Genomic DNA, 24324 nt, shown 5'->3' with positions numbered 1-24324 from the left:
CCTAACAGTGAACAAATTAACAGAACTACTAACAAACCGAACAATTCTCCCTAACTCCTAACTATTCCCTAAGTAAACAATATTCTACTGGTATGCTCTTCCAATAAATATAAGTCCCACTTATATAACCCAAGTTGTAAGAAAAAAAAAATTAAAACTTTGTCTCTCGAAGTCCAAGTTCAATGTGTCTTCTGGAATACTCTGCCTTCTCCACTGTCCCTCCAGCATAAACACCTTTCTTCTGCTGATCCTGCAGTCAGGGATGTTTTGTCTGTGAAGACTCTTAGCGAGAAGTGTCATGATATCTTTTATAGATAAGATGGTGCCTTCTTAGAGAGCTTAGTGATGGCTTGTGAGAGGTGGGTGCTTATTTCTCAGATAGCAGTTTATTCTCACACTGATTTTCAAAAACTCACTCCTTACATACCTTGGATGACATATCAATTTTCTTGCAATGGCATTGGTCTAAAGTCGTCAAAACCATCAGATTTAAATTCCATTTCAATTGCTAAGTGCTTTGTTTAAATTAATTGGCTGATTCTGACTCATTGCCAAAACATTAAAACATGCCTAAGGTTTCCAATCACACAGCTATTTGGTACATGTTTCCATTTTAGAACTGGCTGTACGGCTTCAGCTACATTCAGACTTTTTTCTCCTGTATAAATCTCTAAACTTAGAAAAGCACTTCATCTCTTAAAGGAACCACACACGCTACACATCTTTGTAACAATTCATAGAATCAACTTTCCATGCAGAGATGTATGGAGTCTTCAAAGATTCTGTCATTTCACTCACAAGACGTGTGTAAGTATGGAATAATGTGTTTAGTCCAGGCCCTGGTACATATTGTACTTCACGTCATTGTTGACTGCATTAAAAGGTAATGCTTTGGCAGCGATCAGTGGGGGATACAGATGTCACTGATTTAGCGACTTCCTATAACATCCAAAGGATCCGCTGTCAATGTGTGTTCCAACCTGCACAAGCATGCTGTGCAGAATGTTTGCACTAGCAGTGGGTGCTGCAGCAGCCCTCTTTGGATGCAGAAGACCAGGATAACTAAGAGGTTGCAACAACATAGTTATGGTTACCTCACCACTTCAATGGGAAAATTTAACAAAAGGATCAGTATCTCCACTGATCTGTTTATTCCTCTTATATTTGCAACAATGTTTCTGGATGGCTGCTGCTTCTCATGTTGGGATTCTTGAGATGCATTAGGTCAGGAGTTCCTGGGTGCTCAAACCATTGAAGGCCTTGCTGACTTGCTGACAACTTTTTTAATTCACTCAGACGTGGGCATCGATGGCTGGCCAACATTTATTGTCTGTCTCAAGTTGCCCTTGAAAAGGTGGTGGTGAGCTGCCTTCTTGAACTACTGCAGTGCTTGTGGTGTAGGCTGACCAAAATGCCTATAGGGAAGGAATTTCAGGATTTTGACCCAGTGACAGTGAAGGTGAATATCTTGGAAGGTGAGTGTCATGGAAGGGAACTTGCAGTTAGTGGTGTTCTCATGTGTTTGCTGCCCTTGTTCTTCTAGATGGTAGTGGTTGAGAGTTTGGAAGATCATGTCTAAGGATCTTTGGTGAATATCTGCAGTGCATTATGTAGATTGTATACATTGAGCATGAGTGGTGGAGAAATGGTTGCCTGTGGATATGGTGCCAGTCAACTGGGGTGCTTTGTCCTGGATGGTGTCAAGGTTCTTGAGTGTTTTTGGAGCTGCACTCATCCAGGAGGTGAGTTACTTGCCAAGTATTCATATCTTCTAACCTGCGGTTGTAGCTACTTTGTTCATGTGATGCGTCCAGTTGAGTTTCTGGTCAATGTTAACCTCAACGATGTTGATAATGGGGGATTCAGTGATGGTAACACCATTGAATGTGAAAGGGTGGTGCAGATGGAGATGGTCATTGCCTAGTATTTGTGTGATGCATATGTTATTTGGCAAATTACAAAATGCAAACATTGGTTGAGTGTGTGGTACAGGAACAAATACAATCAGAATAGCCTTTATTGTCATGTGCACTCGAATGAGTGCAGCACAAATTCTGTAATATTGCCTCTCGGTGCCAGCCTAGGTACAGAGTACCTAGGTACAGATACTTTAAGTGTTGTTACATAGTTTAAACAATATGGGTTAGCGTGGGAGCTGAGTTTGAAAAGTCCAGAATGATCATAAAAGTGACCATAAGTATGTAAATTCCAATCCAATTCCAGCATGAGTCCGTACCTGCCGGCTGCAGAACACAAGGCCATGCTGCCTCTACGTGCCAGCATCTCTTCAGGACTCACTCGGCCGCTGCTCTGGCTCTAGCCTGCTCTGCTGCCACTCTGCGACTTGGCCTGCAAATTGGCCTGCTCGCTCTGCTGTTGCCACTGGACTTGGCCTGTTGTCGCTACAGGACTTGGCCGGTGCTCACTCTGCTGCTGTCGCTGAGTTCGGCCCGCTCACTCTGCTGCTGCCCTGTCTTGGGAGAAGGAAATATTCTGTTGTACTGTAATGCCTCTTTCCTGGTGTCTATTGTACACTTCTGCTTCCTGTCATTGATTGCAAGAGCAGAATCTGAAGGATGAATAAGTGATTGAAAATTCCATCTCATCAGTCAACCAGTGTGACCAAAGCAAACATTTGTATTTCCAAGCTGTTTCCTGAAGCCTTACTGCCAACAAAGTCAGTTCCTTTAATTGCCTTTGAGGCCATGTTGAACCATTTTGTGAGCAATCTTGATGCAGCATTCCTGGAGTTGCCATACTCTTCAGCTTAGATTGCAGAGATCTAATGTCATCCAAGATGACACCGTGTATGCTGCAGGAGATTACTCCTCCTTGTTAACAAACTTCTTGACTGGTACTTTAATGCTTGGTATAATTGCTTTGATTTTCCTATTGTTGGCTTCCAGAGCTGGAAGAAGGCTCTACTCTCTTGCAAACTCTGCTGACCTTTGCCTGTTATCAGTTCCTCTTGCTACTCATTTGTGCTATGTTTTTGATGAGGTACAAACCCTTTAATCCTCTATGTAACAAACATGAAGTATATTACTGTGTTGGTGATTGGATGGAACTTGTGATGGCTTATCCTCAGATTGATTATCTTCTAATGTGCTGTCTGCAAAACATTTTTGCTGCTAAGATATAATGTACTGGAAATAAAACAAAAGGGCTTACTAGGCTGGACTGAGAACAGCCATGAGCAATAGGTCATTTTTGAGGTAGCTTTGAGGTTCTGAAGGTTACTGAGGTGAATAATTGATTACAGTTAGCATGCAGACAGTGTGCTTAATGAAAATACCAATTCTGCCTTTTGAGATGCCTATGGCTTCGTCACTAGTAACATAATTGAACCTGAAAAATATAATAATTTTTTTGTTATGTTTAAGCTTTAAGACAGTCAAAGAAGAGAGTCTAAGATTCTGGAATTTTGCAGAATCATGGAGAGTTGTATGTTACCCAGAATGACATTGGAACCCTAGATCTGAAAATCCCAGTCCCATGTACTGCAGATCCAGATTTTACTGGTTGGGGATTGGAGGAGTGTATGTGATTCACAAATGGAGAATGCCTGAATCCAGGAGGGCCATTAGAACTCATTGATGACTACATTTGGTGGTGCAAGGTCTGTTTCCCACATGAGTGACTTATGATTTTTAAGAGTTGACATGAATGCTCATTAAAGTGGATAACTTATGTTGAAATTTCAAGCTGTCAAATTATTTAAAGCTGCTACCCTTTAAATTTTGAAATTAAAATTGCCTGTTGTGCCTCTGAAAACAAAAGCTGTTCAATAGCTGCTGGTTGACATAACCCCAAAGGGTATCATTATAGTATTATGCACCTTGACTGCTTCCATAGCTGCTGTTATTCCACAATAGGGGATTATAGATTTACTGTTCGATTGACAGCTTCAAAAGATTTTTCAGATTTTAGTGAGGTGGGGCTATGTTAGAAAATCTGATGGATCTGATCATTGCCTCGACAACTGTCAAATCTTTCCAAAAAGCATTTCTGGACCAATCTAAAGACTGTACAGTTGATGTACTGCCAGAAGAAATGTACAATTTTGAAGCAGTTTTAGCAGGACAATCAGATCTACAGATGCTGGACTCTGGAATTACTATTGCGGCAATCAACATGATAAATCTTGGACAGTGTGGTTTGCCTCATCTGTCAAAATAGTATCCAGCATTTTGTGACATGTAAAAACTGTATTCTATAAGAGGACACTTAGCTAAAATGTGCAAGAAGTCCGAATGCTCAGAAAAAATTAAAGTACAAGACAATTCCCCACTGAGCTTTTGAAGAAGAGCCAGACTAGGAACTAAGCCAAAGAAATTTGCAGTCTCCCACCTTGCAGGCATGTCAGCTAAGTCCAAGAGTTAGTCGCAATGTTACAGCCTGCAGATGCCATCAGATCGTATATGTGGTCAACTTGCGCACCATGTAGATGCTATCAGAAAATCTGAAGCTTGTTCCTACATGCAAATTATATACCCCAATAGGAATAACAACTTGTACTATGCCAAGATTGACACTGGTAAAAGTGCAAATATTATCGTTTTATGCATCTTATTTAAGACTCATAGAATTCCTACAATGTGGAAGCAGGCCATTTGGTCCATCAAGTCCACATCAACCCTCCAAAGAGCATCCTACCCAGACCCACCCCCCTACCCTAATCCTGTAACCCCAATCCACCTAACCTGCACATCTTTGGACTGGAAGGAAACCGGAGCACCCGGAGGAAATCCACTCAGACACGGGGAGAATGTGCAAACTCCACACAGACAGAGATGTACTCAGGAGACTGGCACAGAGTAGGGTAGTCAACACATCATCAGCTAACTGCTTCCAATGGCTCTGATATTCCATGCATCAATATTTTTTGTCACTTATGTCAGTATGGCTCCTCAGGATCACCAACTGAAAACTGAGATATTCGGACCTTTTGTCATCAGTCTGTTGTTGCGTTCATATTTAAATATAATCGCATGCACGGGGGGGAACTAATACTCGCATCAAAGTTAATTCTAACATCAAAGATTCCAATGCAACATTGAGCCAATCCATAATCTGCCTATTGTCTATTCAGTCAGTTTTGATTTTATTGGTGGTTTCAAAATGCTGCAGTATTAGATCTGAAAGATGATGCCAAACCCAGCATCCACAGTTCTTTATAGATGCTGTATTCACGTTCAGGACAAATTTAAGCTGAAATTGGATTTCATGGCACAAAACAACATAATTCACAAAGTTGAGGGTTGCACTGGTTTGTGCAATGTCATTACTTCTGTTTTGAATAAAGATGACATTCTGTGTATTTTTACATACAATTGACTAAATGTTACACTGAAAAGATATCCAAACAAGATTCCTAACCTGAAAGTGATTCAGATGCAAACCATTTTCCCAAGCTTGATGCTGTAAATTGGATCATTGGTTATATATCTTTCCCTGGAATCAGAGAAACTGACAACCTTTGGAACTCATTTTGGTAGATATTATTTTTCAGAAGAAAATTTGGATTAACCATTACTAGGATGCAAAATATGGATTGTATCATAGAGAATCTATCCAGGATGACTCTGTATTCCAGCTAAATTCAGTTCTTGGAAAAATTAAACATGCCACAAACTTTCATCAGTTCTTGATGGCAGTGAGGAAATACAGTCTTGCTTTCAACAGCAAAAGATGTTAAATCAACATGAGCCAAATCAACTTCTTCAGATCAATCTACTCTTTAGATGCTATTAGAATTGGTCCTACCAAAATGGAAGTACATACAAAAGATGCCTATACCCCATGACAAAAATGACCTAGAAAGATGTCTCGGTTTTCATAAACATTTATCCCTGTATCTTCTGAATTTTATCACAAATGTTCCTCAGCAAGTTATGTCCAAAAACAGCCCACGGTACGCCAGTGCATCCTTCTAAGATCTGCAGGATGTGAATATTCAGCACATTAGCTCCTCTCCTCACTATCCTCAGTTAAATGGTCTTGCAGCGTGCATCATTTATGTGGTAAAGTCCATGGTCATTAAATGTAAAGCTACTTGCCAAGATTTTGGAATACCACATTAGATCTTCAAGTTACACCTCAAGGTAGTAGTTTATTCACACTGAGAACTCTCATCTTGGAAGACAAATCTTTGCAATCCTTGTATTACACACTTATACCATCCCACCACGTATATATGATGCATTGTTGGAAAGAAGGGAGAAAATGCAAACGGATCATGATAAATCGGCACAGGCAGTTATCCTAATTTTAAACAGCCAAAGCATCAGATTTGTGATATTCTTATGAATATGTGCGTTCATGAAATTATTCCATGACATTGTGTCCAGCACATATCAGACAATATTGTCACAAACAATGATCAGATCCTATGGAAGCAGATGACTTTCTTTTCTCTGAGTTGTACATGACCAGTTGTCCAAGTATCATACTGACATCAACCATACTTCTATACTTCTGATACACTTCTGTCTGTAATGACAGAAAATGCACTGGAGTGAAGCTACACAGCCAATTTGTTATAATTAAATAAGTGCTAGAGCTAGTGCATTGGATGTCTGCCAAACTATTATCTTAATGCGTAAAGATAATGTATCCATGTGCATCCTCATATATATTTATCAGAACAGGTTCCCTGTCCTTGAAAGGAAAAAACAGGATTATTGCACAGATTTCAGAAAGGCACTGTACTTATAAAACAGCCAGATGAGACCATGTCACGTGACACTAGCATAAGAGGTCCCCATCTTCCTTTCTGCAGTAATAAGATAAGTAAGCATATAACCCAGAGTATATGTAGTCCTGAGATGTCATATTAGTTTACATGGTTGTTAATCAACTTCTGGACCTGTCTCAATATGAACTGGACTCTCTGTGGTATATAAAAACCGAAAGAACTGCGAATGCTGTAAATCAGGAGCAAAAACAAAGTTGCTGGAAAAGCTCAGTAGGTCTGAGGAATGGTCACCGGACCTGAAACATTAACTCTGTTTTTTCCTTCACATATGCTGCCAGACCTGCTGAGCTTTTCCAGCAATGTTGTTTTTGTCTCTGTGGTGTATGTTACATTGGCTAAATTTATAGGAAACATTATAGAAAACCACAATCCTGTCAGTTCTTAATTGACCTTAATTTTGGTAGAAGCAAGACGTTGGTGGGAATGCCACCACCTTGCCTAATTAAATGCCTTTCCCATCTCCAAGACTGACTTCTTTGAGAGCATAGGATTTTGACCGAATGCATTCATTTGTTACTTTAATTGTTGTCTCTGCATTTTACTGAAGAATTCCTCTTGGCTCTTTAATGGGCCCAGCGTTTGCTCAGATCTTGCATTTTAAATGCTTAGAAGATGTTTAAATGTTCAATTTGATTTTACATGCCAATTTTTCCTTTATCTCTGAAATTAATGTTTTTTCAATTCCCTCCTTACTTTGCATAACATTTGTGAATTTGCTCATTTGCTGATGCAACAGTGAACCTAATGCTCAATCACTTTTGCTATCTGTGAACTCACAAGGTCAGACCTGGACCCCATCTCCTTTTTTCTCACTCATAGACTCACCTGGTCTGATTGCACAGTACTTTGTTGTAGATACGAGAGCTACATGGTTATCTGTGATTAATGAAGGTTTGGTACATCCAATAAAGGCAAAGCAATCATTAGTAAATGTAATTAAACAATTCATTGTATTATCAAAGTAATACAGTATAATTGAGGAAGTCATAATTAAATTTCACTGTGGTCTGATCTGACCCACATCTTGAGTATAATGTCCAAGTTGTGATCATCAAGTCACATAGAACATAGAACAGTACAGCACAGCACAGGCCCTTTGGCCCATGATGTTGTGCCGACCTGTTATCCTTCTCTAAGATCAAACTACCTTGCATACCTTACATTTTGCTATCATCCATGTGCCTATCCAAGAGTCGCTTAAATGTCCCTAAATGTATCTGACTCCATGACCACCGGTGGCAGTGCATTTCACGCGCCCACCACTCTCTATGTAAAGAACCTACTTCTGACATCTCCCCTATACCTTCCTCCAATCACCTTAAAATTATACCCCCTCGTAATAGTCATTTCTGCCCTGGGAAAAAGTCTCTGGCTATCCACTCTATCTATGTTTCTCATCATCTTGTACACCTCTATCAAGTCACCTCTCATCCTCCTTCACTCCAATGAAAAAAGCCCTAGCTCCCTCAACCTTTCCTCATAAGACCTGCCCTCCAGTCTAGGCAGCATCCTGGCAAATCTCCTCTGCACCTTCTGTAAAGCTTCCACATCCTTCCTATAATGAGGCGACCAGACCAGAACACAATATTCCAAGTGTGGTCTAACCAGGATTTTATAGAGCTGCAGCATAACCTCAATTCCCCTGCCAATGAAAACAAACACACCATGCGCCTTCTTAACACCCCCATCAACTTGGGTAACAACTTTGAGGGATCTATGGACATGGACCCCAAGATCCCTCTGTTCCTCTACACTGCCAAGAATCCTGTCATTAACCCTGTATTCTGCATTCAAATTCAACCTTTCAAAATTAATCACTTCACACTTTTCTGGGTTGAATTCCATCCGCCACTTCTTTGCCCAGCTGTGCATCTTGTCAATGTCCCGTTGCAACCTACAACAGCCCTCCACACTATCCACAACTCCACCAACCTTTGTGCCATCGGCAAACTTACTAACCCACCCTTCCACTTCCTCGTCCAAGTCATTTATAAAGATCACAAAGAGCAGAGGTCCCAGAACAGATTCCTGCGGAACACCACTAGTCACCGAGCTCCAAGCTAAATACTTTCTGCCACCCTCTGTCTTCTTTTGGACAGCCAATTCTGTATCCAGACAGCCAAATTTCCCTGAATCCCATGCCTCCTTACTTTCTGAATTAGCCTACCATGGGGAACCTTATCAAATTCCTTGCTGAAATCCATGTACACCACATCCACTGTTCTACCTTCATCAATGTGTTTTGTCACATCTTCAAAGAATTCAGTAAGGCTTGTCAGGCATGACCTGCCCCTCACAAAGCGATGATGACTATTTCTAATCAAACTGTGCATTTCCAAGCAATCATGAATACTATCTGTCAGAATCCTGTACAATAATTTGCCCACCACAGAAGTAAGACTGACTGGTCTGTAATTCCCAGGATTATCCCTATTCCCTTTCTTGAACAAGGGAATAACAGTTGCCACCCTCCAATCATCTGGTACTACTCCAGTGGACAGTGAGGATGCAAAGATCATTGCCAAAGGCGCACCAGCCTCTTTCCTCGCTTCCTCGCTTCCTCGCTAACCTTGGGTATATCCCGTCTGGCCCAGGGTACTTATCTATCTTCATGTTTTTCAAAATTTCTAGCGCATCCTCCTTCCTACCATCAACTTTTTCGAACATATCAGCCTGTTTCACACTGACCTCACAAATGTCAAGGTTGCTCTCACTGGTGAATACTGAAGCAAAGTATTCATTAAGGACCTCCCCTACCTCCTCCAACTCCGCACACAAGGTCCCTCCACTATCCATGAAGTGTCCTACTCTCACTCTGGCCATCCTCTTGTTCCTCACATAAGTGCAGAACACTTTGGGTTTTCCTTAATCCTACCCGCCAAGGCTTTTTCATACCCCCTTCTAGGTCTCCTAAGTTCATTTTTCAGTTCCTTCCTGGCTAACTTGTAGTCCTCTAGAACCCTGTCTGATCCTTGCTTCCTCAACCTTAAGTAAGCTTAAGTAAGTCACCTAGAAAGTGTTAAAACCCAGAGAAGATACATTACTATCTGGGTGGCATAGTGGCTCAGTGGTTAGCACTGCAGCGTCACAGCACCAGGGACCTAGGTTCAATTCCAGCCTCAGGCAGCTGTCTGTGTAGAGGTTGCACATTCTCCCTGTGCCTGCATAGGTTTCTGCCGGGTGCTCCATTTACTCCCACAGTCCAAAGATATGCAGGTTAGGTGGACTGGCCATGCTAAATTGCCCATTGTGTTCGGGGATGTATAAGTTAGATGGATTAGCCATAGGAAATGGTAGGGGGATGAGTCGGTTGGACTTGTTGGGCTTAATGGCCTGTTTCCACATTGTGTGGATTCAATGATCTGAAAAATTATAAACAATACTGGAGAAGCCTCATTTTTATAATATTGGAAGAAATTATTTGAAAGTTGACATAGAGTAGTACAGATTATAATGACTTCAAATTAAATTATACTAGTCACGTAAGGGATTCCAGGTCAATGGGAGTTGAGGGGGAAGGCACTCCGTTATTTGGGACCATACCTACTACAAAGCAAGACGGTTTTTTGAGATCTTTCATCTCAGTCCTGGGCCATTCATGCAGGAGTTCGTTAGTGCATTGTCCTAGGCCTAACCATCCACATCTGCTTTATGAGTGAGAGATAGTAGGAACTGCCGATGCTGGAGAATCTGAGATAACAAGGTGTAGAGCTGGATGAACACAGCAGATTTTCTGAAGAAGGGTCCAGACCTGAAACGTCAGCTTTCCTGCTCCTCTGATGCTGCTTGGCTTGCTGTGTTCATCCAGCTCTACACCTTGTTATCTCTGCTTTATGAGCGATCTTCCTTTTAGCCTAAGGCCAGAAGTGAGAAAGTTTGCTGATGATTGCACAGTATTCAGTGCCATTCATGACTTCTCCATTACTGAAACAGTTCATGTCCATGTGCAACAAGACCTGGACAAAATCCAAGCTTGATCTAACAAATAGCAAGAAACGTTTGCATCACACAAGTGCCAGGTCATGACCATCTCCAACAAGAATCTCACTGTTTCTCCATTGCATTCAATAGTGTTAATATCACTGAATCCCCTACTGTCAACATGTTGAGCATTACCATTGACTGTCAACTGAACTGAACTAGCCATACAAATACTATGGCTTCAAGAGCAGGTCAGAGGCTGGGAATTCTGCAGCATCTTCCAATTCCCCAATGCCTTTCCACCATCTGCAAGGCACAAGAAAGTGAGTCTAGGGAATTGATAGTAGAAAACAAAGAAATAGCAGAGGCTTTGACTGGGTACTATAGGTTGAATCTCGCGCTTTTCTTTTGAGTTGTGTCAACTTTTTTTTAGAGGTTTTGTCACAGTGAGGTCTAGTGAGTTCTCTCATATCTTACCAAACTAGGCTCTTGTTAATCACTTGTCACACCCCATTTGGCATCTCACACATTTGATTTCCTTCCCAACTTTGCATGTGCCAGTCCTAGAACAACTTTCAATTCAACAGATATCCTTGAATGCATTAGCTTCCCTTTTACCCATACCATCTTCAAAAACCATCCAGACAAGCACTATCAGTTCGGAGTTGCCGTGCACAGTTCATGATATTTGTCCTAGATATGGCAGATGGGGAAACCAGCGACCCACTTTGCAGGCAGTGTCCGACAGGTCCTGCTGGATGAGGTGGTGTAGATGTGGAACCTCCTCCTTTTGCAGAACCAGAATTGTAGGCCACGACACCAGATCATGCTCGCCTGATCTGAGGTTGCCACCAAGCTTAAAGCAATCTAAGCTGTCTGGAGGAATGCACAGGACTTAAGAAAGAAATTCAGTCCTTTTCCACCTTGCCAATGTATCTTCCACCATCTTGACTTTGATACCTCATGTCCACTATCTCTGTTATTGAAACCACCTTCATCCATGGTTGCTATTGCCTGCGCATCTTCCCCACTTGCTCTGACCCATCCCCAACCACAACATTAACAACAACAACTAATATCCATTACAAACCCACTGACTCCCACAGCTACTTGGACTATACATCCTCACACCCCACTTCCTGTAAAGACTCCATTCCATTCTCTCAGTTCCTCTGTCTCCGTTCAGATGAGGCCAACTTCGACCAGGGAGCCTCCGAAATGTCCACCTTCTTCCTCAACCGAGGTTTCCCCATCTCCCTTGTCGACAGGGCCCTCAACCAGGTCCGACCCATCTCCCGCACTTCTGCCCTCACCCCTTCTCTTCCCTCCCGCAACAGTGATAGGGTTCTCCTTATCCTTACCTACCATCCCACCAGCATCCACATCCAGAAGATCATCAGTCGCCATTTCCTCCACCTCCAGCAAGATGCCACCACCAGACACATACTCCCCTCCCCTCCCTTGTCTGCCCTCCGGGACACCCTGGTCGACACTTCCTTCACCCCCAACACCTCCCCACAGCCCTACGGCACCTTCCCCTGTAACCGGGGAAGGTGCAACACCTGCCCATTTACCTCTTCCCTCCCCAGTATCCAAGGGCCCAAACATACCTTCCAGTTGAAGCAACACTTCACCTGCACTTCCCAGAATCTAGTCTACTGCATTCGCTGCTCACAATGTGCTCTCCTCTACATTGGGGAAACGAAGCGTAGACTTGGCGACCGCTTTGCAGAACATCTACGTTCTACTCGCAAAAAAGACCCTGAACTACCCGTTGCCTGCCACTTCAATGCACCACCCTGCTCCCTGGCCAACATCTCTGTCTCTGGCTTGCTACAGTGTTCCATTGAAGCCCAACGCAAGCTGGAGGAACTACACCTCATTTTCCGCTTGGGGACCCTACAGCCCTCCGGACTCAATATTGAGTTCAATAATTTTAGGGCCTAAACTCTCCCCTGTCCCAGCCCCCCTACCCCACATACCAGGCTTTGTTACCACATAGCCTGCCATTACACACCCCCTGTTGTTAGTCACTAACAGTCCCCATTAACAACTATTCACCCTCCCAGCCTGATCGTTAGCAACTCCTTTGTCTGTCCAACTGTCTTTCTCTCTCTTGGGGCTCTATCCTATTATTTACTCCCTACCCCACCCACCTCCCTATTTTCTGCATATAAACTGACGTTTTCCCAGCCACCATCAGATCTGAGGAAGGGTCACCTCCCGACCCAAAACGTTAACTCTGTTTTCTCCTTCACAGATGCTGCCAGACCTCCTGAGCTTTTCCAGCAACTTTGTTTTTGTTCCTGATTTACAGCATCCGCAGTTCTTTTCGTTTTTATTGACAGCATTAATAATCCTGCATGACCTGTACACCGCCTACTCACTCATTCACTCACTCAGGACGCTTCCCCACCTGTGCCAAATTAACAGCCGTGCCATCCACTTCTCATTTCCTGTAACATCTGCCTCTCTCCCATTCCAGGTGAAAGAATGCCACAGTAGGGCCGAAAAAGTCAAGACAGATTCCTCAAGTTCATGTGAGGAGAGGATCCTGACCCTGACCGCCATACCCGAGCTTGAATTGGTATTGGGAATTGTCCTTGACTTACTGTGTCAGGACTCGCTGAGTGAAGGCTATTCTCCCTCACTCAACAGAGACCTGCTGGTAGCTATGACAAGCTTCCTACCTTTGTGTCTCTGCTAAACTGCAAGGCATGACAGCAGTAATGTGACTGGTATCTAGCTGAGGGGCTAAAAATTCAAAAGCATCCTTAAGCATTTGCTGAATAATGAGGTGACTTTCTCACGAGGCAGTGGCAAGTTGCCCATTGAGGGGGATTATAACTTTTTAAATGTATTATAAACACCAAGCTCGCCAAATTAATATTCAACTTGCTGTTATCAATCCTGCCAAGCATGCTAAACATTCTCGAAGTACTTGTGACTTACCTTGCATTGGTTACAACAAATCTCTATGTTGCTCAGCTCAAAAAATATCTAAGGACGCTTTATATGGCCATTAGCCACATGCACCTCTCTTACATCAACATTGGCATCTGTGGTTGGCACCTCAGGCTGGTTACTGTCAGGGGATCTGTCGAACTCCAGTCAGCCTGTTGGGCCAGCACCAGTCACGGAAACTGGTATCTTCAGTCAGGGGTTTGCAAAGACAGCATATTGCAGTCTGGTCAGTCTACTTGACAAAATCTGTTAAGATCCCATTGAATACTGTGGTTACATTTCTTGATCATTAAGGAGGGGGCCTGTAGGTGCAGCAGGGTTTGGGGGTACGGTATTGGAGATCACTGCAAAAAGGATGGGAAGGTCATGACTGGGGCCATTTGTTAAGCAGAGACACTTGTTGATGTTGGAACAAAGGTAGTGACGGGGCGAGCGGTGCTCAATGCTTATGGTGGTACGTGGGTCAGCATTGGAGGGCATTGTAGGCTGTGAGAGAGGGACGGTTATTGGTAGTGATCACCACTGTGGCTTTCATAGGGCAAGCAGAGAGGAGCTAGGTAAGCATCACTTACATGTAATGATGGAGTTCAAGGAACAGGAAGGACAGTTGGAGGTGAAGTTCAGTGTGATGCATCTCCACATGAGGGTGATGAGTGGAAATAGGCTGTCGTGGTAAAGCAAGATAGAGTGACTAGTGGTCACCTGGCAACCAGTTGAAGCCTTTTGCTGCCAGTCTCCACCTCAAGCTGTGCTACCCGCTGCCACTTGCCTTTCTCTAGATGTTAAATGCAACTGGAAAATGATTGGGACGATGCTCAGTGTTCAATGAATGAAAGTATAAGATCCACATCTGCTGGAAACCAGGATATTGTCAGGGCAAAAGCATGAAGCATGCATTTGCTATTTCCAGCTTCATTTCATTTACAATTATTTCTTTTCCCATTTGCAATGCATGTGGAATGGACATGCCTTAGGCATCAAATGCTGGTGAAAAGCAGATTGCAGCATCTCATTCATGCTTACAAATCAAACATTGTCATCTCAGTGATATAGAAGTTAGGGACAATTCCTTAAAAGGAGGAGAATACTGACCAAAAGCGTACAATCACTTGCAAAACTTCCATGGGTGCTGCAGGACGAGGCAAATGGCCTTGCATTGTATGTCATGTAAGTATGTTGATCAACTGTACTGAATTGAATGATACGTTTCTTGAAAAGTGTGGGTCTGGGTGGGAGAGGTAGTGGAGTGCAGCAACAAATCCTTTTTGAAGTTGTGTGTTGGTTACACATCCGGTGCAGTGCCTTCACCAAGTTGGTACACAGTCTGTGACTAGGACTATGATGGAGCAGACAATAGGGCTGTTCAGGTGCGGTGTCAAGACCGTATCATTTTGGGTTTTTTTGTATATTTTTAATTGTGGAATAAAATGGAAAAGGATAATTTCAGCCAACCCTTTGGAGTGGTGTTAATGAACTGTGGTTTCCCAGATTTTTTTTTCCTCCATCTGTAAAACCAATTTTTTTTATTATGTGTGCAGGGCTTTTCAATGGGAGTTAGAGTTTAACTTGTAGAACCATAAGTTGATAACTCATTGTTTCCTTATGATGAAATTTTGCTTGTAATAAATAGTAGTTCTTGTTAAGTACTGGAACCTGTTCAGCGTTTTCTGTTAACTGGGTTCTAGACAGGTAAATTGAGACTTTGCATGCTTTATTAAGATTATTATATCTTTATACCTGAGACTAATGGGGTTTGAGAAGTAGTGCACTTTCCCTAGTAGATCATAATAACAGTTCCTCTGCTTGATGCAGTCTGGGGGTCTCTCCAGTGTAGTCTGGACCAAGTGGCTCTGCATCATCTTGATATGCTATTCATTGCACAACTGAAGCAGGCAACAAGGTGACATGATAGATGTTGAGGAGTCGGGGGCACAAGCATTCTTTCAAGGTGGAGAGGACATTGAACTGGAGGACGCTGTCCTGATGCATGACAGAGCTTAGCTGCATTAGGCACTACAATCCAGGTAAGAAGTGATTGACACCCAGTTCCAGTAGAATAGTTATTGATGATCATGCCAGTATTTGGTTGGCATTGTCGGAGTGAACTACAGCCTCTATTGGTTTTGCTTGTGTTTGCTTTTAGTGACTAAAAACAAAAGCTCATGTTTGGATTTGTCTAATAGCTTGCCTGTACGTGATGTTCTTTGTTTGGACAATAGCAACATGTGGGTTTGCCGTGGACATTGGGGACAGGGTAGAAGTTACTTAAAGAGGGTGTTTAGCCAGAATGTAGCTAAGGGCAGGTAAACTATGTGGCGTGGTGGTTAGATAACGACTCGGTTGAGAGAATGGACTTGTATATGCAAGGAGTGATAACGATGTGCTCTAAGTGGTGTGATTTATAGCTGTTGCACCCTTACATTGCTGATGAGGGACAACACCAAATTGTCATAGCGCCCTTTAAAGAATGGTGCAGGTGCAAGGGATGCTGGTTTTTCAGTGGAGATGTGCTGAGTGGTGAGTTATTCTGGGATCAGTGTGTTGAAATATGGGAATAGCATCAGATGTGAGGGCTGCCATAGGATGGGTTAGGTAGTTAATGAGGTGAGCTTGGTAAGATATGGTGAGAAATCTCGCTAGGCCTCGCAGCTGGAAAAAAGCCTGACACAACTTGTGCTTAGGAAACTTAATGTAAGATTCAATCCTATGTGTCTGTCTTTGCGCTAGAAGACTGAGTAAACTTCTCCAAGTATCACTGAAAATCAAAAAGTGATAGTATGGATAAACTTCAAACAATCACATCACCAGGTAAAAGATGCTGGAATCCTCTGGGTTGAAAAGAATGAAAAGTCTGTATAACCAAATAGTCTGCATGTTAGTGCCTCAGTTCTGCCTCTAAAAATGTAACAACTCACACTTACCCATATTAGCAGTCCATTTTCCAATTACACACCCATATACAAAAAATTATTGATGCCTTCCTGCATTTTTTTCATAGTCCTCCTCTGTATTAACCCCATTCTCCAATTCAGTATCATTTTGACCCTGGTGTTTTCTTGAGATTATTAGCAGGTGGTGCTGCTTTCCACAATTTCTGATCAATTTGATTAATATTTTTCATCATAGGAAGTATGTGATTGATATTGTTTGTATGCCACCTCCATTGTATTTGTTTGGCCTATACTTTAAGAGATGAATGAATATTTGGAAGAGTACTATCTATTCAGAACTTATTCACAGCAAGTTAGTCTGCTGTTCAGTTTTTAATCACTTTTTTTGCGGTTCATCTGAAATAGTGCAATTTTGCAAAATGTTAAATCTTGCTATAGATAGTAGATGACCAAACTCTTGCTATAGATTGTAGATGACTATTTAATATTAATATTATATGCATTACGAGATCTTTTATAACAATTGCAGAGCATTGCATTAATGGTAGTTACTAATTTTTTTAGAAGATTTGTAGTTACTAATATTTAAAGCAGACTTGTGGCAACATTTGTTAGGGTTAAGGGCACTTCTGAATTGGCTGTTTCATTTGATGTTGGTGGGAAACACACATGCAAAATAGCACTCCCATTACCATGTTCATTTATTCAGAATTATTTCCGTAGATCTTTTGTAGATCAATTTGAGACAATTCATTTAAACATTTTCAGGAAAGCTCGTAAAATGATAAGATTCCCTGCTCAAGATACTATTAGTACTGAGCAGAATATTTTAGATGACGTTCTGCTTTGTTGATTCTTTAAAAGACATTGGGAAATTGCACCTCAGCCTGTGATTTTCAATCGTTTAAATTAATGGATGAAAATTATGGGCTCAATATATGAGATTTCCATTATATACTCAGATTAAGGATGGTTCTGTAGGGGGGAGTGCAAATTGTAAAATTACCAAATAATGTTAATTTTTTTTTACAGAAACAAGATTTCAAAGCTTTGCTACCGCATGGTATTCACCAATGCATTTGAATTTTTTGTTTACATGGCTATTCTACTTAACATCTTTCCACTCATACTGGAATATATTCCCAACGTGAATTTAGAACATGAGACAGAGCTGCGAACAATTAATTATATTTTCTTTCTAGTGTACGTAGTACAGGCACTTATGAAGGTAGGTAAAATCTATTACGTTGTACATCTACATCTTTACAGAGAACAATGTGCTCTACTTTAATTCTTATATTGAATGTAATTTTCCAACTAGCCGAAAGGTTACTATTATCTGCTTTGCATCTTCATTCATGCGTTCTATTTCCTTATTGTCAAAATCAGAAAGTTACATTCACACAATGTTTTGATACATTTTTAAACTTAGTGTTTTACATGCAGCATTCATCTTTTAGGAAGATGAGCTGGTCATTTTGTACAAAGTATTCATTTTAGATGGTGGTTGAGGAAGTAATTGGGCAGAGCTTGGGAATACATCTTAAATATTAAGATTGGAAATGGAGTGAAGGAAATGGGATCATTGAAAATGATGGTGTAAGTGGATAAGAAGAGTGATTTCCTTCCACTGTTTCAAAATTAATGTTTCAATTTTGAGATGGAAATTGATTTCCATAATGAGGTATCACAAGAAACACCTGCATTAATTTTGAATTGTATCTTTATTTAGAACAGTTGACAGCCATTGGCATATGTGTAAATTGTGGTCCCATGAGAAATATTGATGCAGTTTTGGGCTTTGATTGTGTGGAATGTGCATTTCCCAAACCACGTTCAATGGAACTGAATGTAGGTTGGACAATTGAATAGTTCGCAATGTAAACTTACAGGAGAGGTACTCCAATTGGGATGTAACTTGTATCTATTCCAAATAATTGTGTGCCAACAGTGCTGTTCAATGCCAGAGAAAAGGCAGAAGAATTAAACAGATATCTTAAATCTAACTTTTTCATTGCAGAGGATTTACAAATAACATCGCAAAAATAACTGTGAATCAGAAGTTGAAAATGAACAAGAAACTTCAATCACTATCACCAGAGGCAGGCTACTGAGAAAACTATTCGAACTAAAATCTGACAAATCCCCTAGCCCTAATTAGCTTCATCCAAGGGTATTAGAAGAAGTAACTGTGGATATAGTTAGGTGGATTTGTTTTAATTTTCCAAAATTCTCTAAATTTTGTAAAGATCCCATCAGGTTAGATAATAGTGAATATAATTCCTGCAATCAAGACAGGAGGGAATCAGGAAGAGGAAACTATGGGCCAGTCTGCTTAGTACCTATCATATACCAATCTATCATTAACGAGTTTGTAGCAGGGCAGTTAGAAAATCTTAATGTAATCAGGAACGATCAATATGATTTTGAGCAGCACGGTGTCTCAGTGGTTAGCATAGAATTTTCATAGAATCCCTACAGTGTGGAAACAGGCCATTTGGTCCAATAAGTCCACACTGCCCTTCCGAAGAGCATCCCACCCTGATGCATTCCCCTACCTCTACATTTTCCTTGTCTAACCCACCTAACCTAGACACCCCTGGGCACTATGGACAATTTAGCATAGCCAATCCACCTAGCTTGCACATCTTTGGACTGTGGGAAGAAACCAGAGTACCCGGAGGAAACCCATGCAGAGAACGTGCGAACTCCACACAGACCCCGAGGCTGGAATTGAACCCGGCTCCCTAGCACTGTGAGGCAGCAGTGCTAACCACTGAGCCACCATGCCACTCCATGATTATTTCGCACTGCTGCCTCACAGCGCCAGGCACCCAGGTTCGACCCTTGGGCGACTATCTGTGTGGAGTTTGCAAACTCTCCTCATGTCTGTGTGGGCTTCTTCCGAATGCACCAGTTTCCTCCCACAGTCCAAAGATGTGCAGGTTAGGTGGATTGGCCATGGGAAATGCAGGGTTAGAGGGATAGGGTAGGGTGGGTTTAGGTCTGGGTGGGATCCTTTTTGGAGGATTGGTGTGGACTTGATGGGCTGAATGGCCTGCTTCTGCACTGTGTAGGTTCTATGATTATATGGTTTTGTTAAAGGGACAGCATGGTTGATTAATTTCTTAATGTTCTTTGAGGAATTAATAAGTATTATAAATAACTGAGAACTAATTGGATGTACAGTGTTTAGATTTTCAGAAGGCATTTGAGAAAGTGCCACATCAAGGATTATTGCATAAAATAAAAATTATCAGTGTATGGATAACAATTCAGCATGAATAGAGGATTATTTGGTTGATAGGTGGAGTGTTTAGGTATAAATGCTTCATTTTTGAGTTGCCAGGATGTGTGAGGGATGTTCCACAGAGATCAATATTGGGACCTCCATTGTTTACAATTCATATCTATTACTAAATGAATGGTTACTACATTTTCTGATGATACAAATGTAGATAAGAAAATAAGCTGTGAAGAGGACTTAGAGTCTGCAAAGGGATGTAGATAGATTAAATGAGTGGCAGAAATATTCCAGATGGAGTATAATGTGGGAAGATGTAATAATACTATGGCTTTAAGAGGTGTGTTTTGTCCTCGGTTTTTTTGAAGAGAGATTTAGAGGCAGAGGTGCCAACAGCCTATGCAGAGCCACTAGAGTAAACAGTTTGTGATGCCTTGGGGGTTTTAAAAATGTTGGGACAATAGAAGCAGCCTGAATGGGTCTGGTCAAGCTTTCACAGAAACAGGAGGTTTAGTCTTCTGGTTTTTCAGTAGTAGAGTTGTTGCTGGGGTCTTGACAGGGTTTGGAAGCTGTGGTACATCTTTCCCTGCTACACTCTGATCTTTCTCTTGGTATTTTCCTACTGCCTGCATTGCATGTGAGACAATCTGTTTTTCTGAATTTGCCTTTGCCTTTGTGTTTATGGGATGTTACTATATTGGAACAGTTAATTAGTAATATTTACTGTTATCTATTATTTTGTTAAGCATTTTGATAGAGTTACAGTTAAGCCAATTCTTTATTTTTTTCTTTTATTGTATTTTACCTATAGTGTATGAATAAAGTGTGTTTTGCTTGAGATTGATTAGTTTGACCAATTGAATTGTATCTGGAACGTAGAACCCTACACTTACCTTTAAAATAAGAAAAAGGATCTGGGCTATTTTCTTAATATATCTTGAGGGGGTTTGGTCTGGTCCATAACAACAGAAGGAATAGAATAGCAGCCTATCTTTTAAATGGAGAGTGATGGCCGAACTCAAGGGCAGCCAGAAAGGAGAAATGTATTAACAATGGGAAATAGCAAAGTTAGGCGAATAGATACTGTTCTCTGCAGCAACGACAGACTCCTGAAGGCTGTATTGTCTGTTTGTCTGCCAAGGTTAAGTTGTATCTTCTTGACCAGAGAGGAACTTGAAGTGGGAATGAAAGGATCCTATTGTTGTGCTACATGAAGTTAACGGTAACATAGATGGGAAAGAGATTCTGCTGAGAGACTATGAACAGCTCAGGGCTAAACTACAAAGTAGAACCACACAGGTAATAATCTCAGGACTATTACCTGAACCAAGTGCAGAATGACACAGGGTGAATAAGATTCGAGAAGTAAATGCAGGACTCAAAGATTGTTGTGAGAGAAGGAGGTTCCAATTCATGGGGGCAGTGGCATCAATATTAGGAAAAGAGAGAACTGTTCCTTTGGGACCGGCTTCATTTGAACCATGCTGGTATCAGTGTACTGGTAACTTAAATAGGGTTATAGATAGTGTTTTAAATGAATTGAAAAGAAGGGAGAAGGTTTATTTGAAGGTTTGTTCAAAAACCATTTAAAAACTAGAAGCAGAGACACAGAGTAGTAATGAGACAAGGTGTGATGGAAAAGGGTAGAAAATATAAACAGCAGAGAGCAGTAGAAATTAGAACCATGGTAAGTAATAATGGTGAAAAGTTCTAGCATAAAGCTCTTTATCTGGATGCACACAGGATTTGGAAGAAGATTAATTGATGGCACAAATAGAAATAAATGCATATGACTTGATTGCTATTAAGGAGATGTGATTGCAGGATTATCAAGATTAGGAACTCGGTATTCAGGAGTATTCAGTGTTCCAGAAGAGTAGGTAATAAGGAAAAGGAGACGGGATAGCATTGTTTATAAATGAAGGTATCATTGTGGTGGTAAATAGTGATACCAGTTCGGGTAGAAATAAGGCATAGCAAGGGAAAGAAGTCATGAGTGGGAATCGTATGTATGCCCCTGAAGAGTTGCCTCACTGCGAGACAAAATATACATTGGGAAATAATGGAGGCCTTCAGAAGTGCCCTACAATTGACATGGATGATTTTAATCTGCATATTGACTGAACAAATCAGATTGGAAAGGTTAACATGAAAGACAAATTTATAGAGTGCATCAGAGATTATTCCTTAGAGCAGTACATTTACAGAACCTACTCAGAAACAAGCTGTTTTAGATCTGGTAATGTGTGATGAGATAGGATTAATAAGAGACTTGTTGTTAAGGATCTTCTAGGGAATAGGGATCACATCACAGTGAAATTTCACATTCAGTTTGCCAACAAGCAACTCATATCTCAAACCATGTTCTTCAACTTAAGTAAGGGAAATTACGGAGGCATGAAGAAATATTGTTGAAAGTGGACTGGGAAAATAATCTAAGGTGTAGGTCATTGGATGACCAATGGCAAACATTGAAGCAGATATTTCATAACACTTAGCAAAAGTTTATTTCACTCAAAAAGGACTTGATGAGAAGAATGAACCACTCATTAACAAAGTTCGTTAAGCACACTGTCCAATCAAAATCCAGATATTACAAACTGGTAAACACTTGTAGTAGAACAGAAGATTGGGAATTGTTTTAGAACCCAGCATTGCAGGACTAAAAAGCTAGAAGAGAGAGATAAAATTGATTATAAGGTAAATTGGCAAGAAATATAAAAACATAATGCAAGAGCTTCTGCAAGTAAATAAAAAGGAAGTAACTAAATTATGTTGAGTGGTGCAACTGGGAATTAATAATGGGAAACGGAAATTGCAAAAAATTTAAGCCACTGTTATGCATTGGTCTTTCTGGTAGAGGATATGATAAACATCCCAAAAGATAACAGATAAGCAAGGTGCTAGTGGAAGATAAAATCTGAGAACAGTCTCTGTCACAAGGACAAAGTATTTGACAAACTCACGGGATTAAAGGCAGACAACCCATCAGGACCTGATGGCTTACCTCCAAGGGTTTTGAAGGAAATGGCTGCAGCGATAGTGGAGGCAATTGTTGAAATGTTCCAGAAGTCAGGAGTATTCCAGTGGTTTGGAAAACTGTTAATATCTTGGTCCTGTTCAAGATGGGAGGGAGAGAGAAAGTAACAAGTAAAAGCCAATTAACCTAATGTCTGTCATTGGGAAAATGCCAGAGACCGTTATTAAAGAAGAAATAGCAGAATATTTTGAAAATTAATGCAAACAGAGTCAACATGGTTTTGTAAAAAAGGGAAATCATATTTAACAAATTTGCTAGAGTTCTTTGAGGATATAACAGTGCTTATAAAGGCAAACTGGTATACATCGTGTATTTGAACTTCCAGAAGGCATTTGATGAGGTTATTGAATGAGATCGGAGTTCTCAGTATTGTGGGTAATTATTAGTGTAGGTTTAGGATTGGTTAATATACAGAAGACAGAGTCAGGATTATTGGGTCATTTACAGCTTGGAAAGATGTAAGTGGAGTGCTGCAAAGATCAGTTCTAGAGCCTCAATTATATAATACTTATATTAATGACTTGAAGAGGAATAGGGCATAATATATCCAGATTTGCTGATGATAAAAAAAAGGCAGTGTGTGTTGCGCTGAGGACTGAAGGAATTTGCAGAAGCATGTAGATAGGTTATGTGGGCAAAAGCTTGGCAGATGGAGTTTAATATGGGAAAGTGTGAGGTCATGAACTTCGGTAAGAAGAATCAAAATGTAAATGAAGAGACTCCAAAAACAACAGTATGTGGCGGAGGCGAAGGAATTGGGAATAGGGGATGGCATTTTTGCAGGATGCAGGATTCTAGAATACACCTCCTCCCACCCACCTTCCTGCAAAAATGCCATCCCCTATTCCCAATTCCTCCGCCTCCACTGCATCTGCTCCCAGGATGAGGCATTCCACTCCCGTACATCTCAGTTGTCCTCGTTTTTCAAGGACCGCAACTTACCCCCCTCAGTGGTCGAGAACGCCCTCAACCGTGTCTCCCACATCTCCCGCAACTCATCCCTCACACCCCGTCCCCGCAATAAGAACCAAAAAAGAACCCCCTCGTCCTCACGTACCACCCCACCAACCTTCGGATCCAACGCATCATCCTCCGACACTTCCGCCATCTGCAATCCGACCCCACCACCAAAGACATCTTTCCCTCCCCACCCTTATCTGCTTTCCAGAGGGACCACTCTCTCCGTGACTCCCTTGTCCGCGCCACACTCCCCTCCAGCCCCACCACACCCGGCACTTTTCCCTGCAACCGCAGGAAGTGCTACACCTGCCCCCATACCTCCTCCCTCACCCCCATCCCAGGCCCCAAGAAGACATTCCACATCAAGCAGGTGTTCACCTGCACATCTGCCAATGTGGTATGCTGCATCCGCTGTACCCGTTGTGGCCTCCTCTACATCGGGGAAACCAAGCGGAGGCTCGGGGACCGCTTTGCAGAACACCTACGCTCGGTTCGCAATAAACAACTGCACCTCCCAGTCGCGAACCATTTCAACTCCCCCTCCCAC

General features: G+C 41.5%; 1 protein-coding gene across 1 annotated transcript in view; it reads left to right on the top strand.

Moving 5' to 3' along the window:
- LOC109916184 (sodium/hydrogen exchanger 10-like) overlaps positions 1 to 24324 on the top strand; it is a 317378-nt gene that overhangs the window by 132285 nt on the left and 160769 nt on the right. Inside the window, exon 15 of the mRNA XM_048607303.1 lies at positions 17566 to 17761. Within this exon, the coding sequence (XP_048463260.1) occupies positions 17566 to 17761 (196 nt within the window). The remainder of the gene's footprint in view (positions 1 to 17565; positions 17762 to 24324) is intronic.

This window comes from Rhincodon typus, chromosome 17 (genome assembly GCF_021869965.1).
Source record: "Rhincodon typus isolate 14 chromosome 17, sRhiTyp1.1, whole genome shotgun sequence".
Taxonomy (NCBI): Eukaryota; Metazoa; Chordata; class Chondrichthyes; order Orectolobiformes; family Rhincodontidae; genus Rhincodon; species Rhincodon typus.
Note: the sequence above shows the minus strand (reverse complement) of the source record. Positions and strands in the feature narration are given on the sequence as shown.